General features: G+C 45.4%; 1 protein-coding gene and 1 long non-coding RNA gene across 2 annotated transcripts in view; both read right to left on the reverse strand.

Moving 5' to 3' along the window:
- Window positions 1-8,177, reverse strand: part of LOC308180334 — a 22,774-nt gene extending 14,597 nt beyond the window's left edge. Inside the window, exon 1 of the long non-coding RNA XR_013940900.1 lies at window positions 5,372-8,177. This is a non-coding gene — a long non-coding RNA (uncharacterized lncRNA). The remainder of the gene's footprint in view (window positions 1-5,371) is intronic.
- The window catches only part of LOC308180333 (uncharacterized protein), a 23,391-nt gene extending 9,056 nt beyond the window's left edge, over window positions 1-14,335 (reverse strand). Inside the window, exons 1-6 of the mRNA XM_080561757.1 lie at window positions 14,326-14,335; window positions 11,524-11,579; window positions 9,684-9,756; window positions 4,300-4,485; window positions 966-1,025; window positions 777-836 (exon numbers count right to left, since the gene is read on the reverse strand). Of these exons, the coding sequence (XP_080417883.1) occupies window positions 777-836; window positions 966-1,025; window positions 4,300-4,416 (237 nt within the window). The 5' untranslated portion in view covers window positions 4,417-4,485; window positions 9,684-9,756; window positions 11,524-11,579; window positions 14,326-14,335. The remainder of the gene's footprint in view (window positions 1-776; window positions 837-965; window positions 1,026-4,299; window positions 4,486-9,683; window positions 9,757-11,523; window positions 11,580-14,325) is intronic.
- Between the last annotated feature and the right edge of the window lie 480 nt (window positions 14,336-14,815).

Consider the following 14,815-nt stretch of genomic DNA (forward strand, 5'->3'; position numbering starts at 1 on the left):
AATTAGAGGGTAGTACAACCCTATTATCTTTCAGGTATACCCATCCATCACTCCTTGCTTTTCCTCCCAGGTCCCCAATTAACTTTTGATCTTCCCGTGTGTACCTAGGTTCCTGTCCTTCACCTAAAGTTTGTATTTTACCGTCTGGTATTAAAGTGAGCGCTTCTGCCTCAGCCAATCCGGCCACCCTTTTTGCTTCTTGGTCAGCCAATCAGTTCCCTACCTCGAAGTCAGCGGTTCCTTTTTGGTGTCCCCGGCAATGTATAACAGCCACCTTCTCTGGGTGCTTTACCGCTTCCAACAACTTCAAAATCTCCTCAGCATATTTTATTTGTTTTCCTTGGGCCGTTAATAATCCTCGTTCCTTCCAGATAGCCCCACGTGCATGCACCACACCAAATGCATACTTAGAGTCTGTCCAGATATTTACTTTCTTTCCTGCTGCTAGTTCCAATGCCTGCGTAAGGGCAATTATTTCTGCTTTCTGAGCAGACGTCCCAGGGGGTAATGGTTTCGACTCAATTACCTGTTGAGTGGTCGTCACCGCATACCCTGCTTTGCGTTGTCCTTGTTTCACAAAGCTGCTTCCATCAGTATACCATGATTCGTCCGCGTCTTCCAAGGGCTCCTCCTTGAGACCTGGTCGGCTAGAATACACAGTTTCCATAGTTTCCTTAACCCTTTCTTATCTGGAATCGCCTCAGCTTCCCTAATCAAGAGTAAGTGCAGCGACAACCGCACCCCAAAAATAACAGCTACTTCTGTTCATCAATCACAAGAGTCACTCCAGAGGTAGCTCGGGTTGTGACGTCCTGTACTGCACACTGCGTTTCAGCCTGAACAAAGGAAAACACAGTCAGAAGACAAACATTCAGCTGACAGCATTAGCACCCATCCCTCAACAACAGAAGTGACCCCATATTTAATGTTTTCGTTTCAAAACAGCAGTCCACTTGCCTCTGTACCTGGAAGTTAGATCCAAGCTCGAAAGGAACGGCCACCATCACCCATGCCACCTGGGAATACTAAAGGACAAAATGACCACTGTATTCGCAAGCGACCATCTGCCACACTGCTCCTCTGTCCCAAACAGCCTCACCTCAGACCCTCAGAGGGAAACACCTGAACATCTTCCCCTGTGGTAGTTTTACTGGGGTTGTTAGCGTAGCAACCACATAACCACCAAGTGATTATATGAAGGTGCTTTATTCAGCGCTGGAAGCCGGGGCAGGTGCCCAAATCTGGCTTCAAGTCCCGTTACTTCCCAGCCATTATTTATACTTTCATCATTATGTAAGACATACATATTCATTACAGGTGGTAACATCAGCCTCGCATTCCATTCTAATTAGCTCCCCTCCCCTTTGCACATGCGTGGCACTCTCTGGCAGTCGTCCAGGTGGTCGTCCAGATGAAGTAAGGAGTCTTCCTCTCCGCTAAACTTTTCACCTTTCTCACTCGACGCATGCTCCTTCCGCTCCTTGGTTCTGCTTCAACTCATTTCAGCATTTCCAGGCCCTTATCCAAGGTCAGGTTGTACCTGTTCCCTCCCAGGGTTCCCCTTCAAAGATTCATTTGACTGTTCAGTATACTCCCTAAGTCTCCCAGTGTACATAGATTAATTGATAATATACTCCCTACACTTCCCAGTATACATAAATTAATTGATAATATAAGTACATTTGGCAATGCTTAATTATACTTTATGACCCATCACCTAAGAGACATTAATAAAACATCCGTTCGATTCTCCTACTCCTCTCCACTAACATTTCCCCCCTTTGAAAATACTTCACTCATACCGAGAGCAAGTATTTTCATTACTATTAGGTTGAATCAGGTTAGTAGAGGTTAGTGAGTATAACTTGATATAGAGATTAGTAAGTATAATCTTAATGCATCTTCGTTAGTCTACTATCTTATTGATTCCTCTATGCCTGCTTGTTAACGCTAATACTATAGGATGGGGGTGGAGTAAGTGGGATAGGGTGTTCTGGGTGATTCCCAGTAAGGACTCTCATTATTCGGCGATTCCATGCACTGCTCCTAACTATTTCTCCCTTCACACACGAGAATATTACTCCCATTGCAGCGAATACAATTAGCAGCAGCACAATGCTTTGTAGGAGGGACTTGAGCCATCCTTCCAGATGAAGGCCTAGTCCCTCAAAAGTTGCTCCCAACCAATTTTGCTCAGCTTCTTGCTTTTCTTCCTCTAGCTCATGTTCCACATGAACTAGTTGGGATATGTCATTTTCCACATCTGTAGTTACATTTGGAATACGTACACAGCAATGATCAATTCTGCCTTTCAAATATTCACACACCCCATGCTCTTTTAACAAAAGCATGTCCAGAGCCATTCTGTTTTGCAGGGTCATTTTGGTTGTGGCCTGTAATTGTAAGTTTAAATCTTTGAACCCCTTCTTGGTTACCTTTGCCAACCTGTTTACTTGGCCCATTAAGCTATATATTATTTCCCTATTCTGGTATGTTGCTATTGGGGCAAATAGTGATTCTATCACCCATCCTATCCTGATTGCAGTTGAGGGGTCTTGCCAATCATCATCTTGGTCTACCTCCCTTCTTATTCTAGTTCGCAAATTTGTCGAACTCCCTTTAAAAGGAGATTTCTTCCAGAGCGGACACAAGGTGGGCAAGCCTAGTGTTATTTCTTTCGCCGGACCATCTAGTTCCAGGTGTGTTGTCCAGGTTCCATCATTAGCAGCCCATACGAAGTGTCCCATACTCCGTATCGTTGAATATTTGCAATTTACCTTGATTCTCTTGTTGCTCTTCTGACTGGTTATATTTCCGTTGACTCGCAGTCCCCTACATGCACATCCGGTCGCTAAAGCTATTTTTACTGGGAGTAAAGGTATGGTTTTCAGGTCCGTATCGCAACTCAGGATCTGGGTGCAGTTCCACCATGGGACTGCCTTCACTCGTTCTCGACTACTAGTTTCCTTCTGATCTGCCATATATTCTTGGTCCCTTTGGCTATCATTTGTCTTACCAGTCCACTGTATGCACCAGGGAGTATTTCCTCCATATTGATATCTCTGCAGTATGCTTATGGTCCATGCGCTATCCCAGCCTTCTAATTCTCCTGATTCACTTACTTCCTCGCTTTCCCATTTAACTTTCTCCTGTGATTTTGTACGTTCCTCATCATACTCACACCATCCTAGTTGTCTGCTCACGGTGTTTAAATTCGTGAATTGATAGTTTCTTTTCTTTTCGCATTGTGAGTAGTAGGCAATTACCCTTTCCCTGTAATATCCCTCGATCTTTTCCGTTTCCACAGTCTTTTCTGCTTTGCATTGAATTGTTTTATTCCGCTCAATCTGGGGCAATGAAGATGTTATTATGCCCCATGGTATAGGGTCCCCTGCTTACTTGGGTATAGGTAAACAAGCAGTTACTTGACTCACATTCTGCATTTTTGCAAAGTCCCTAATCAAACCTATCATCAGATTTTCTTCTCGATTCTTTACTACCCATTGCATTCCTGGTGTTGTAGGCTGAATTGATCTTTTCCTTTTGGTTTCGGAGACTGTAATCTTACTAAATCCTCCAGCAGTTCCGTTATTATACGAACCTTGATATTCTTCTAAGTTCTACCTGGTAACTCCTCTAATTGTTAGGGTCATCTGGCCTCCCAATCCTATATCTGTCTTGTGTTTCTCATCCTCCTCAACTGGATCGTTGTTCCTTGTCCAGCTGGTATTGGCTCTACTGTTACCCTGTAACCTACAACAATGACCAGGCCTAATTCCATAGCCCTCTTTTCCTCTCAGATCCTCACCAATTCTCACCAAGCACCTATACTTTCCTTGGCCTTCGAGAGTCAGGTTCCGGGGGTGCAGCTCTACACTTCCTTCTTTCCCTTGACATTTTTCATTTACCCATCCTTTCTTTTTCCAGTGCTCCCATAATCCCTCATGCCCGCCCTTGTTGTAGTAAATTGTATCGGGGTCTTGCGGGGGGTCTCGAATCTTTTCCCATACAATCTGGGCTTTAGACAGATCTATCGGGGAATCACTTTTGACCCTGCAGGCCAGAGTGGCATTATTCCCAACATATACGATCTTATTCTCTTTCTTCTGAGGTATTTTCAGAGAAGCAGCATTTGTCTCACTATAATACGATAGTACCCACCAACCCCAAAACACTCCCAAAATTTGATAAACAATCATATCAGATACTCTGGATCTTTAATTTTGTAGGGCCCAGTGGCTGTGCCTCCCAAAGTCTCGGTACTCGTTTCACCCGAGCGTAATGTATCCAAGCATCTACCCCTTCTACCTTGACAGCGGTGAAGGTTACCAGTAGAACTTGGTAAGGTCCATCCCACCATTCCTTCAAGGGTTCCTCGTTCCAAGTTTTGATGTAGACTCTGTCTCCTGGCTGCATATCATGCACTGGATTCTCCAAGGCCAGGGGTCGGTTCCACACCAGAACGCTGCGTAGTTGAGCTAAAGTCTTACCAAGGGATAAAACATAATTATATACATCCTGTTTACCGGTAACATGCATATTCGGGTTCGGTTCAGGAGACTCATAAGGTTTTCCATCCATGATTTCATAGGGACTTACTGACATCCCACTTCTTGGCTTTATTCTAATTCTTAGCAAGGCTATTGGTAAGGCCTGTGGCCACTGTATCTTAGCTTCCTGACAGATTTTGCTTAATTGTCCTTTTAAAGTTTGGTTCATCCTCTCTACCTGACCACTAGATTGAGGCCTCCACGGGGTATGTAAGTTCCAGGTAATTCCCAGTAACCTACTAACCTCCTTAACCACATTGGCAATAAAATGTGGTCCCCTGTCTGAAGAAATACCCAATGGTACACCAAATCTAGGGATTATTTCCTGTAGTAACCATTTTACCGTTTCCTTTGCTTGATTGGTGCGACAGGGAAGGGCCTCCGGCCATCCTGAAAAAGTATCAACCCCTACCAATAGGTATTTATAACCTCTTGCTTTGGGCAGTTCCACGAAGTCTATTTGCCAGTAATCTCCAGGCTCTATCCCAGCCCTAGTTCTTCCCATCTCAGCATGTTTCCTTGCTACCGGATTATTCTTTAAGCAAAGCTCACACTTTGACATTACTGGCTTTGCCATTGTTAACATGTGTACCGAGATGACACCTCGTTTCAAATAGGTCACCATTGCTCCTGCACCCCAGTGACATTCGTTATGTTTTATTTGTAAAATTTCTCGCATTACTATAGGAGGCACTATGAGTTGCCCTGTCGTAGTCACATACCATCTGTCAGGATTCTTTTGGGCCTTCATCAAATTCGCAAGTCTCTCATCTTCTGCCGAATACTTTGGGTCTTTAGGTAATTTAAAACGAGAGGCCTACCTTTGATGGAATTAGAGTCATTACTTTCCATACTTCACACGCAACCTTCCGGGCCGTCAAATCTGCCAGTCTGTTACCTTCTGCAATCTCTGACACCCCTCCTTGATGGGCTTTACAATGCATTATGGCCACCTGTTGGGGCTTCTGTACAGCTGTTATTAATTTCAATATTTCTTCCTGGTATTTTATATTAGTCCCTTGTGAGGATAACATTCCCCTTTCTTTCCGTAATGCCCCATGTACATGAACTACCCCGAATGCATATTTTGAATCTGTCCAAATATTCACGTTCTTACCCTCGCTTAGTTCCAGGGCTCGTGTCAGGGCAATTATTTCTGCTCGTTGGGCTGAAGTTCCCGGAGGTAGGGAATTTGCCTCAATCACTACCTTTGATGTAGTTACTGCGTATCCTGCGTAACGAGTCGCATTTTCCACAAAGCTGCTTCCATCCGTGAAAAGTTCCCAATCCGGTCTCCCCAGAGGCTGATCCTTTAAGTCTGTTCTGCTGGCATAGGTATGTTCGATGATCTCCACGCAATCATGACTGAGGTCTCCTTCCTCTGTAGTTGTTCCTAGAAACACTGCTGGGTTCAATAAGTTAGTAGTTCTTAAGATTACATCATCTTGCTCAGTTAGTATAGCTTGATATTTCATCATTCGGCTGGGTGATAGCCAATGGCCCCCCTTTGCTCCAATACCGTAGTCACCATATGTGGCGCGAACACCTCAATTCGTTTCCCTAATGTGAGCTTCCTGGCTTCCTGTATTAAAAGGACTATGGCTGCCACGGCCCTTAAACACGAGGGCCATCCAGCGCTTACCGCATCCAATTGTTTAGAAAAATACCCCACAGGTCTTTTCCAGCTTCCAAGTCGCTGGGTCAGTACTCCTAATGCCAATCGTTGTCTCTCATGCACAAACAGCTGCAAGTCCTTTGATAAGTCCGGCAAGCCCAAGGCAGGCACCTTTATCAGGGCTTCCTTTAAGTTCTTGAAGGCCTCTTGTTGTGGCTTTCCCCAGGTATATGTACAGGCCTTTTGGGTTTCATAGAGGGGCTTTGCTATGAGTCCATAGTCCATTACCCACAGTCTGCACCACCCAGCCATACCTAGGAAAGCCCGTAGTTCATGCAAATTTCACAGCTCGGGGATTTCACAAATAGCTTGTATTCGGTTAACTCCCAACTTTCTTTGTCCTTGAGAAATTTCACATCCCAAATAAATTACTGTTGTGCACGCGATTTGTGCCTTTTGTTTAGAAACCTTGTACCCATTTAGTCCCAATTGATTCAAAATATCAATAGTTACCTGAATACATTCTGACTCTCCTTCAGTAGCTATTAATATATCGTCCACATTGTAACAGCAGGTATCGATCCTTTGGTACCTGAATCTGTCCTTGGTTAATCCAATCTTCTATTTCTTTAGCTAGTTGACCGCCGAAGAGGGTCGGGCTATTCTTGAATCCTTGAGGCAATCTTGTCCAGGTCAGATGCATCTTTCGTCCGTTCCGTGGATTTTCCCATTCAAAAGCAAAGAGTTTTCTACTATCCTTGTCAATGGGTATGCAGAAGAAGGCATCTTTTAAATCAATTACCGTAAACCACTTATATTTCTCTTTTACAGATGTTAACAATGTATAAGGGTTAGCCACCACTGGGTGAATATCTTTTGTTATTTTGTTTATTGCCCTAAGGTCCTGCACTAGCCTGTATTCCCCATTAGGTTTCTTTACTGGGAAAATTGGGGTGTTATATTCGGATTTGCATTCTTACAGAATGTGGTAGCTAAGAAATTTATCTATAATCTTTACTATTCTTAGCCTAGCTTCTAGCTTCAACGGGTACTGTTTAATCCGTACCAGTCGGGCCCCTTCCTTAAGTTCAATTTTTACTGGCTGGGCTACTTTCGATTTTCCGGGTACGTCTGTTTCCCAAATCGTAGGCATTACTGCATTTTCTACCTCTTTTGGTATATGAGGAACATATATGTTTGGTATATGAGGAACATATTAATCATTAATATTTGTCCCACTTTTGATTCCGGGATTCTCATAATCAATTCTCCATCTTCAAACGTTATGGTAGCGTTTAGTTTCGTTAACAAATCCCGTCCCAAAAGAGGAATAGGGCATTCTGGTACATATAAAAATTCATGCGTAATTTCTTTACGTTCAAACCGTAAATCAAGGGGTTGTAAGAACGGCCGTATTTCCTCCTTCCCGGTGGCACCTACAATAGTAGTTTTCCTTTCCCCTATCTTACCACTCAATCTATTGAGTACTGAATATGTGGCCCCTGTATCAATTAAAAATTTTACTTCCTTATTTCCTATTTGAATTTTTACTAAGGGCTCTTTAGTTTCTGCTACCGGATCTCCTAGTCAGCTATTATATTCCCCCAGAACCATCGCCTTGGCCGCTTCTTGGTTTCGGAACGAATTTCCCCCACCAACGATCAGCTGTCCACGGAGAGGGCACTCATTTTTCCAACGACCCTCCCCCTTACAATGGGCACATTGGTTAAGACCCAGCCGGTTTCCCCCTGAGCTCGGGTAGCCTCTCCCTGTTCCTCTACCTCGACCGTTAATATTTCCTCTTCCCCTGCCCCTTAATCCTGCATGTTCTCTCCCTCGAATTACTGCTAATAAGTTCTGTTGTTGCCTTTTTGTCGTTTCCTTTTCTCTGTTATTATACACTTTCCAGGCTATTTCCAACAGCCTATCCAAATTTCTCAAATCTGCACCTTCCAACTTTTGCAATTTCTTCCTAATATCCTCTTGGGCTTGTCCCAGGAAAATGAGTGCTAACTGAGCTTTAGCTTGCTCAGTCTCTACATCTAAATCCGTATATTTCTTAGCAGCTTCTTTCAATCTCTCTAAAAAGGCGGAAGGTGATTCCGCTTTTTCTTGCCTGACATTATACAATTTTGACCAATTTATGGTCCGGGGCATGGCATTCTGTACCCCGACTTGTACCCAATCTTGATATCTCTTCAGCCTCCTTATTCCATCCCCTGTGTTATAATCCCATTGGGGATCCTCAGTGGGGAAGTTTTGATCTAGATTTCCAAGCACTAATCCATTTCATACATCCTCTCGGGCTCTCTCTAGCTGCCCGCAATACCATGTCTTTTTCTGTCGAGTCCATCAAAGTATCCAGGATCACCTGGAGATCATCCCAATCGGGATTTTGGGTTTTAATTATCATTTTCATTACCCTGGCTACTTTATCTGGGTTTTCCCTGTAGGTGCCGGCTGCTTGTTTCCATATCATTAAATCCCCAGCTGAAAAAGGCACCTTAACATATACCGGTCCTTCTGTCCCCACTCCTTGCCTGAGGGGAGCGATTATCTTCCCTCTCTGTTCATTTATAGTTTCTCCTGCCCTTCGCTGTTGCCGAGTCCTATGTGACACAGGGGAGACTAAAGTCGGGGATTCTCCATCACTACTGCTATCTTCATTCTCCCTTTTCCCTCCCTGTCCTGGCTCTTCCGGCGGAGCCGACGGCGAAACTTCCAAATCAATATTTCCATTATTCATTTCCCCATGGTACTTATTATTCTCTATTGCCTGATGCTGTATACAGCGTCCCTCCTTAGTACATGCACAACAACGTTCCTCAGTTGAAACTTCAAGCACCATTATTCCACAAGCATGCTGCCATTCAGGCTTTCGGCGCAAATAAAAGAATAATTCCACATACGGCAGTTCATCATATTTTCCTTCCCGCTTGCAAAATAGCATTAATTGTAAAATTGTGTTATATTGCAATGTTCCATTCTCAGGCCAAGTTTCTTGGTCCTCTAGTTTATACTGTGGCCACCAAATATTACAATAATCAATCAGCTTTCCTTTCTGCATTTCTTGACCAAAACCTCCCTCTTTCCAATGCGCTAGCAAACACCCCAGTGGGGATGTTCGCGAGATAGGTACATCTTTTCCCAAAATTCCTTTAATCTTTTTCATTTTGAACTTATGATACAAACCCAAAAGCTGCCGGAGCAGCAGCAGCACACTCCCCCAGAAGCTGCCGGAGCAGCAGCACACTCCCCCAGAAGCTGCCGGAGCAGCAGCGTGCTTACCACATACCAATAATACCAGGTGCTGACCCTTCAGCACGAACCAATACAATTACCAATACCAAACCACCAATGCCGAACCTGCAGAGCTTTCGCTCTGTCTAACGGACAGCGCCTAGGCTTACCCCGGGAGCTCCCTGCCCAACCGAGTGTGGCTTTTGCCGCGTCTGACCGGCAGGCTTTCCCAACCAAATCGGTACCGAATACCCAAAGTCGAAAGCACCTTTGCTTACCGCTCCAGTGGTACGTCGTGAGCAGCGGAGGTCGGTCACGGTCAACTGCTCCCCAAGAATCCCTCGGTGCCGGCTGGAGCAAAACCGAGACAAGATCTGCCTCAGCAGTGCCAACGCCGTCCCATCTGGGTCGCCAAAATGTTAGCGTAGCAACCACATAACCACCAAGTGATTATATGAAGGTGCTTTATTCAGCGCTGGAAGCCGGGGCAGGTGCCCAAATGTGGCTTCAAGTCCCGCTACTTCCCAGCCATTATTTATACTTTCAACATTACGTAAGGCATACATATTCATTACAGGTGGTAACATCAGCCTCGCATTCCATTCTAATTAGCTCCCCTCCCCTTTGCACATGCGTGGTGCTCTCTGGCGGTCATCCAGGTGGTCGTCCAGATGAAGTAAGGAGTCTTCCTCTCCGCTAAACTTTTCACCTTTCTCACTCGACGCATGCTCCCTCCGCTCCTTGGTTCTGCTTCAACTCATTTCAGCATTTCCAGGCCCTTATCCAAGATCAGGTTGTACCTGTTCCCTCCCAGGGTTCCCCTTCAAAGATTCATTTGACTGTTCAGTATACTCCCTAAGTTTCCCAGTATACATAGATTAATTGATAATATACTCCCTACACTTCCCAGTATACATAAATTGATAATATAAGTACATTTGGCAATGCTTAATTATACTTTATGACCCATCATCTAAGAGACATTAATAAAACATCCGTTCGATTATCCCTAACACTAACAGGGTGGGCAACCGAGCTCCACCACAATAACTCTCTCACTCCCCCTCCTCAAAGAATAACAGGGAAAAAATATGATGAAAAGGGCTCAAGGGTTGAGATAAGGACGAGGAGATTACACAGTAAATATAGTGACAGGCAAAACACACTCAGCATAGGAAGACAGAAAGATTTATTGCTTATTACTACACGATGTAGAGAAGCGAGATACGAAGGAAAGCAACCAAAAGCACCTTCCCCCCCCCCCAACCACCCTCTTCCACCTTCTCCCCCCCAGCGGTGCAGGTGACCGGTGTTTATGGTCAGTCTATAGTGCTTCTTCGCCGCCACTCCTTCTCGGACGCCCTCGTCCCCTGTGCTGTGGGGTTCCTCCCACAGGATGCAGTCCTTGGTGAACTGATCTAGCATGGCCTTCCCACAGGCAGCAGCTTTTCAAGAACTGCTCCAGACGTAGGTCCATTCCACGGGGTCCACCCCTCAAGGAGCAAACTGCTCCAACCTGGGTCCCCCACGGGCAGCAGTTCCTGCCAGCTTGCCAGCTCACCTGCTCCTGCAGGATCTCCTCTCCATGGTCTACAGGTCCGGCCCGGAATCTGCTCCGGCAAGGGTCTTCCACAGGCCGCAGCCTCAGACAGTGCAGGTCCACCTTCTGCACCGTGGTCTCCTCCAGCAGCTGCAGCGTGGAACCCTGCTCCACCGTGGTACTCCATGGCCTGCAGGGGGACAGCCTGCTTCACCATGGTCCTCACCACAGGCCGCAGGGGACTTCTGCTCCGGCACCTGGAGTACCTCTCGCCCTCCTTCTTCACTGACCTTGGCGCCTGCAAGGCTGTTCCTCACTCCTCTTGCTCTCCCAGCTGATGCGTGGCACAGCGTGTTTTCATTTTTTTTTTCCTGTCTTAAATATGCTCTCACAGACGCGCAAACAACATCGCTTATTGGCTCCGCTCAGCAGCGGGGCCCTTACCTAACGTGGGGCAGCTTCTAGATTCTTCTCACAGAAGCCACCCCTAGAGCCACCTGCTACCAAAACCTTGCCACATAAACTCACTACACCCCTTCACTTCGGTTAAGGGACGACCAGGCTGACAACATGCTCACCTTCCCTCACTGCTCCGTGACACGGGGATTTCCCTGTCCAACACTGCACGAAGCACCTGCAGAGACGACAGAAAAAGCACACCCTGAGGCACCTCACAGCCACAGCGTACCTGCTGCAATACCTCCCTCGTGCCAGCTCCTTTACCTCAGCTGCTCGTTAGCTTGATCTGAGATAAACGAGCCCGGGCGGCGCCGCGCCAAAAAGAGCCCGGGCGGCGCCGCGCCAAAAAGAGCCCTCAGCCGCAATGTTACCACTGCAAACATAGCGCTGCACAAAAATTCAACTCAAGATAAAGGAACAATCATTAGCTTGAGTAACAATCAAACCACTTGAGTAACAATCATTAGCTACGCCTACACTTAAAGCCAGGACTACACTTATCTACTTAGCATTTCCCCTTATTATGACTACACAACTACCTTGGAATACAGAAAATTGTATTTTTATGTATCTCAGGGAAAGACTGGCCGCGCACCCCGGAGCCCACGTGGCCTCCCGGCACCGCAGAACTACAGCTCCCAGCATGCCTTGGAATGGAGCAGTCCATCGAACCCAGAGCGGAGTCGGCCAAGCGCACACAACCGCCCCTTCCCCCCCGGCGCTCCAAACCCAAAAATTCAGACCATGTGACTAAGTGAACAGTCCAAACGCTTCTTAAACTCCGACAGGCGTGGTGCAGTGACTACTTCCTTGGGGAGACCGCTCCAGTGCACGTAACCCTCTCGGTGAAGAACCTCTTCCTGCCCTAACCCTAGACCCAAAAAAAAAAAAAAAAAAAAACCACACTACCCCTAACACTATCCCCAACCCTACCCCCAATCCAAAAAAAATAAAAAACCCTAACCCTAAACCTAACCCAAAAACAAAAAAACCTAACCCTAAACCCTAACCCTATCCCTAACCCTAACCAAAAAAAAAGACTCTAATCCTAACCCTAACACTAACCCAAAAACAAAAAAAATACCCTAACCCTAACTGTAAACCTAACACTAAAACCTACCCATACCCCTAACCCTACCTCTACCCTAGCGCTAACCCTAAACCCTAACCCAAAACTCCTAACCCTAACAGTAACACTAACCCAACCCTAACCCAAAACCTAACCCTAAATCTAAGCCTACACATAACCGTAACCCTAACGCCGAACACTAACCCTAAACCTAACACTAAACATAACACTAACCTTAATACTTAACCCTAATAGCTAACCCTAAACATAACCATAACCCTAACGGCCTACCAACCCTAACCCCTAAACCTAACCATAACCCTAACCCTATTCCTAACCCTAAAAATAACAGTAACACTAACCCTAACCTAAACCCTAACCATAACGTAGCTACCCCTAACCCTAACAGGTAACACTAACCCACACCCTAACCATAACCCTAACCCATACCGTAATGCTAACCCTAACTGAGCTAACCCTAATTAGGGCCCTAGGAAACACATACGGCACCACTTTCTCCCATCAAAAAGTACTCCCAACAGAAGCCTTTGGGTACACCTGAACTCCCTTGGGGAGCCTTTATGCAACCCCACACACAACAGGACTCTGCACCTTCTCTCTTTCCAAACCCTAATTGTATCCATTCCTGTAACACTAACCCTAACCGAAAATCCACAAGACAGTATATATCCTCTCCCCTTCTTTCCTCCCCTACCCCAACAGCCAAGCCCCAGAGCCACCATGTCCCCCAGCCCAGCACCACTGCTTTGCTCACCTAATGTCCCAAAGAGATCCATCACACTCCCTGCTCCTGCACTCTGAGCATCTCCAACACCTCAGGAACTGGAACTGCTGACATCCGGTGTACCTCAGGAATGTGGCATGAGATGCACACTACTGTCATGCGGTGCTTTCCAAGACTGCCCAAATAACTCAAACACAGATACCGGAACCCAAAAAAAAAAAAAAAAAGCAGATCCACAAATGCACAAAAGCCATGCATACACAGCAGCCCTGGCAGGGGTAATCACAGACTTAACCTTTATAGGTGAAAAAGGTAACTCTGCTATGACCCTGCTCAGTCTTTTGGTATTACCACACCTATGAGGTCAAGCCCCTCATGGTGTGTACTGAAGCTCTTTTGAGTCCTCTGGAGAGTTACTCAAGTGGTCTGATATATCTAGAGATTAAAACATAACCTAAAAACAGAAGTATACCCCACCACGTCCCAGAAACAATCTGGCCAGCAACCTCTACCAAATATCCACTTATTAACTGAATTCTAAGCACTTAAAATCTAGAAGGCTACAAGGTCTAAAGACTCAACAGCCAGCAAAACAGCAGACAAAAGTTCCAGAATTATAATCAACTACAGCTAACCCTGAAAAAGATTACTCCTTATGTGCTTACTGCTGCTGTTTTCAGATATATAGTTGCACATAGATCTTAGATGATACATTGACCCTAAACCCTGCTCCATCATTTCACCATCCAGGTTATATCTTTGGTAATATTTGACAGAACAGGTGAAGACATAAGGTCACATTCACAGTAAGCCCTATAATTGTGCAAAAATCAAACAGGGCCTAGAATTACAAAGCAAACACAAAGTAATGTCATCTTTCTAACCATAGACGCCATAAAAATTACTCACCTGAAGAAGAGCTGTAGGCAATAAATGCACCTACTACTATATAGATTGTTTTACTTTAAATGATCCTACTAGTTGTTACCTCAAAAAGATGTGTTTACCTCTCTCAGTGTGGAAACACATCAGCACACAGACTCTGACCCACACTAAAAAAGAAAAAAAAAAAACTGCAACTGACTGAGGAAAAAACAAAGCACTTACCCCCCAAAAAAGCAGCTCAGGCAGAATGAACTCTGATGGGATGCCTGTGGCTCATATACCATTGGGCCCCGCCTGGCACCCCGCCCCAATCACCTGGGAAAGGGGAGGGGCAAAGCTCAAGAAGGGATGAAGAGAAAAGGAGGAGCAGCAGCCCTGTTTTTTGGCTGGCTTAGGTCAACAGTGTGCAGAGCACAACAAAGAGAACTGGGCTGTTTCTAGAGGCAACAATTCCCATGCTTTTGCTTCAGCTTTCAGTATTGAAAGGACAATACGACCAAGCAAGTAACTGAAACTATTTCAACTGAAATTAGCTTAAACCTTTCTTTACATAGGTAAAAATAATCTAGGAGTGTAACAGACTACACATGCACACACACTCACTCGCTCACTCTCAACGTAATAACATTACTAAGAGGAGAAATCACAGGCTTGAGTAGGATATCTGAAAAAACATAAGGCTGTGCTGATAGGTCAAAACAGGACACAGGAT

Source organism: Anser brachyrhynchus (genome assembly GCF_964034855.1).
Source record: "Anser brachyrhynchus genome assembly, chromosome: 19".
NCBI classification, from domain to species: domain Eukaryota; kingdom Metazoa; phylum Chordata; class Aves; order Anseriformes; family Anatidae; genus Anser; species Anser brachyrhynchus.